The 3,667-nt window shown below is 50.5% G+C and overlaps 1 protein-coding gene across 1 annotated transcript; it reads left to right on the top strand.

Moving 5' to 3' along the window:
• Positions 1 to 335: 335 nt before the first annotated feature.
• LOC113405769 (myosin-6-like) lies at positions 336 to 2,650 on the top strand (the record flags this gene model as incomplete). The annotated part of the gene is made up of 3 exons (XM_026647023.1): positions 336 to 454; positions 711 to 907; positions 2,467 to 2,650. Coding segments are annotated over 3 exons (500 nt in total), but the record flags the coding sequence as incomplete, so codon positions are not given.
• Between the last annotated feature and the right edge of the window lie 1,017 nt (positions 2,651 to 3,667).

The following is a 3,667-nucleotide window of genomic DNA, read 5'->3' as shown; positions in this document are numbered from 1 at the left end:
ACCCCTGACCCTAACCCACTAACCCTGATTCTACCCCGACCCTAACCTACTAACCCTGATTCTACCCCGACCCTAACCCACTAACCCTGATTATACCCTGACCCTAACCCACTAAACCTCATTATACCCCTGACCCTAACCCACTAACCCTGATTCTACCCCGACCCTAACCCACTAACCCTGATTGTACCCCTGACCCTAACCCAGTAACCCTGATTATACCCCTGACCCTAACCCACTAACCCTGATTATACCTTGACCCTAACCCAGTAACCCTGATTATCACTGTAAGCTTGACCCAACCTTTGCCCTACCCTATTCTCTGCCCCATGCAGGTGAACTGTCCCGCCAGCTAGAGGAGAAGGAGGCCCTGATCTCCCAGCTGACCCGGGGCAAACAGTCCTACACCCAGCAGATGGAGGACTTAAAAAGACAGCTGGAGGAGGAAACCAAGGTGATATGATAGCAGGGGTCTGCATGTCAGGAGTGAGGAGCACTGGTAGAGCTGGTGGGGAAGAGCCCAGAGCTCGGCTAGCCGGGGCTACGGGTCGGCTGTGATGGGCACCAGCAGGGCTGGGGTGGGACTGGGCTAGCAGGGGGCTGCAGGTCAGGAGTGAGGGGCACCGGCAGAGCTAGGGGGGGGCTGGGCTAGCAGGGGCTGCGGGTCGGGAGTGAGGGGCACCGGCAGAGCTCTTTGTCCCCCACCTCAGGCGAAGAACGCCCTGGCTCATGCGCTGCAGTCAGCACGGCATGACTGCGAACTGCTGCGGGAGCAATACGAGGAGGAGATGGAGGCGAAAGCCGAGCTGCAGCGCTCGCTCTCCAAGGCCAACTCCGAGGTGGCGCAGTGGAGAACCAAGTACGAGACGGACGCCATCCAGCGGACGGAGGAGCTGGAGGAGGCCAAGTGAGTGGCGGGCAGAGCCGTGGTGGGTGGGGGAGGAGGGGGAATGCTCCAGGGTCAGTCATGCTCCCGTTCCTTTTCCCAGCCTCCCGGCTTGTGTGCCTTCTTCTTACCGGCTTTTCTCCTTGTGTTCTTGCTTCCCCCGTCATTCTTACATCCTTTCTTCCCCCTCTCCCTTATTTCTGTCCTCATCTCTCGCTCTCCATCTCTCCCGCCCCTTTTTCCTGGTGAGCGCCCCCCGCTCAGCCCTGGACAACGGGGTTCTCAGGTGCTTCCTCTAACAGGGAAGCTTTTGGCTCGGGTTATATTTTCACTCGCGGCGTATAAGACGAGCAAAAAGCTTGTTGGTTGGAGGAGAGACCCCCACCCCCACGTGTCCTCCACCCACGGTACCAGCACTAAGGTAGGTAGCCCTTCTTGAAAAGTTAGCCAGACTACCCTATGGAACTTAGAGTTCATTCTAAATCAGTATAGACCAATCCTCTGGAATGTCAGAGAATATCAGAGAAACCTCACTGCTTCTTTCACCTGTGCTCAGGAAGTTTTAAGCTGGGAGATTTGTTCTAGAATAACAGGTTGAATCTGTGTGGCTCTTCTGGAAATCAGTCCTAGAACAGTCTAGAACATCAGATACAAGGTCCAGGCCCGACCCTTGTAGGCTCCCTGATCTGCACGTAATGATGGGCCCTTGGAGCTTTGGTCTAGAGCAGGGGTCGGCAACCTTTCAGAAGTGGTGCGCCGAGTCTTCATTTATTCACGCTAATTTAAGGTTTCACGTGCTAGTAATACATTTTAACGTTTTTAGAAGGTCTCTTTCTGTAAGTCTTTAATATATAACTAAACTATTGTTGTATGTAAAGTAAATAAGGTTTTTAAAATGTTTAAGAAGCTTCATTTAAAATTAAATTAAAATGCAGAGCCCCCCGGACCGGTGGCCAGGACCCGGGCAGTGTGAGTGCCACTGAAAATCAGCTCGCGTGCCGCCTTCGGCACAGGTGCCATAGGTTGCCTCCCCCTGGTCTAGAGCATTCTACACGGCCATCTAGAGAACCAGTGCTGGGATCCAGGCCAAACCTCATGGACTCTTTCATCTGCCCCAGCAGGCTCTCATTTGCCCTAGAATCTTAAAGAGGAGGCTCGGCAGATCCACCCTGGGGAAGGTCTAGAATGGTCTAGATCGTCCTTTAGAACCTCAGGGAGGGAGGTACAGGCCAAGCCTGCAGCCCTACCAATGCATGCTCAATTGGAGCCATGTGGGATGGCTTGGCCTCTGATCTTGAACCTCAGAGAAAATTCTAGCTGCCCTGCTCCAAAGTGGGTCTAGAAAGGTGTGAACAGATGAGAGATGGGAGTGCTCCATGCTGGGATGGTCTAGAGCCTTAGACAAAAGACCAGAGTTGGTTTTTGTCTAGAATGGTCTAGAGTGTGAGGATCCAATGCACTGGGCCAGTGTCTCAGGGATTTTCTGCTGGGAACCCCCTGTAACTCCAAGCCCAGAGGAGAGGGAAAGGGGTTAGGCCCCTCCCTGGTGACCGATGGTGTCTGTCACCCCCCGGTGGCAGGAAGAAGTTGGCGCAGCGGCTGCAAGAGGCGGAGGAGGCTGTGGAGGCCGTGAACGCCAAGTGCTCGTCACTGGAGAAGACCAAGCACCGGCTGCAGAATGAGATCGAGGACCTGATGGTGGACGTGGAGCGGTCAAACGCCGCCGCAGCCGCCCTGGACAAGAAGCAAAGAAACTTTGACAAGGTGGGGCTGGGGGAGAGAGAGAGAGAGAATACAAGAGGAAGGAAGGAAGGAAGGAAGGAAGGAATGATTTAAATAGAAAAAAGGAAAGAAGGAATACCATAGAGCAAATAAAGAACGAATGCAATGAGTCAAGGAACAAAGGAAGAAAAGAATGAAATTGAGCCAAGGAGAAAAAGCAAGCCGAGGGCACAATGAAGGAAAGAAATAGGGCAAAGAAACAACAAAGGAATGAAGGAAGGAAATAATGAAATAAAGCAAAGAAAGAGAATAAAATTGAGCCAATAAATGAATGAAATAGAGTCAAGGAAGAAATAAATACAGCAATGACAGAAAGGGAAAAAAAAGTTTATGAAAGAATGCAGGAAATAGCACAAATAGGAATTAAGATTAAAGCAAAAGAACGAACGAACGAACGAGGTTTGGCAGATTTCTATTTTTATTTTCGTATAATTTCAACAGATAATGTTGCTGTTTATTGTTAAGCTTTTTTTAGTCAATTTAAATTTTCGCAGTGGCCACAAAATTATGGGGTTTTAATGTTTTTTTTATTTTGAATTGATTGAAATGTTGCTGGAAATTCTGGCGAGGTCAGACAATTGGGGCCGGGTGGAAAAGGCGGGTGACTGTCATTATCTAATGGCAACAAACGTCTTGCAATACCAAAATTTAGAGCTTTCTGACCATTAAAACACACACTGGCAACGTCATGTGGCAAATCAGACAAAGTCAATAGCCTGAAATAATTTCCAAAGCCGGGTTTTTCTTACTTTGCCTGTCTGCAAATTTTGATTGTTATCGATGGAAATATTTTTTCATGAGTGGGTGCGTCTGCGGCGAAATCAAAGCTCCCGACGCTGACCGATACAAAGCCAATCCTTCCGAGCCACAGAGAGAGAGAGAAGGGGGCAGTGAACAAAGACAGGGAGGAGGAGGAGAGAGAGAAGGGGAAAGAGATCTTGGGGGAGGAGAGGGCTCATCCATTGGGGTGACTCTCTCACCCCCCACCCCACCCCCCAG

Source organism: Terrapene carolina, unplaced genomic scaffold, assembly GCF_002925995.2.
Source record: "Terrapene carolina triunguis isolate 2854851 unplaced genomic scaffold, T_m_triunguis-2.0 Scaffold50734, whole genome shotgun sequence".
NCBI classification, from domain to species: domain Eukaryota; kingdom Metazoa; phylum Chordata; order Testudines; family Emydidae; genus Terrapene; species Terrapene triunguis.
This window is presented reverse-complemented; position numbering and strand designations above follow the sequence as displayed.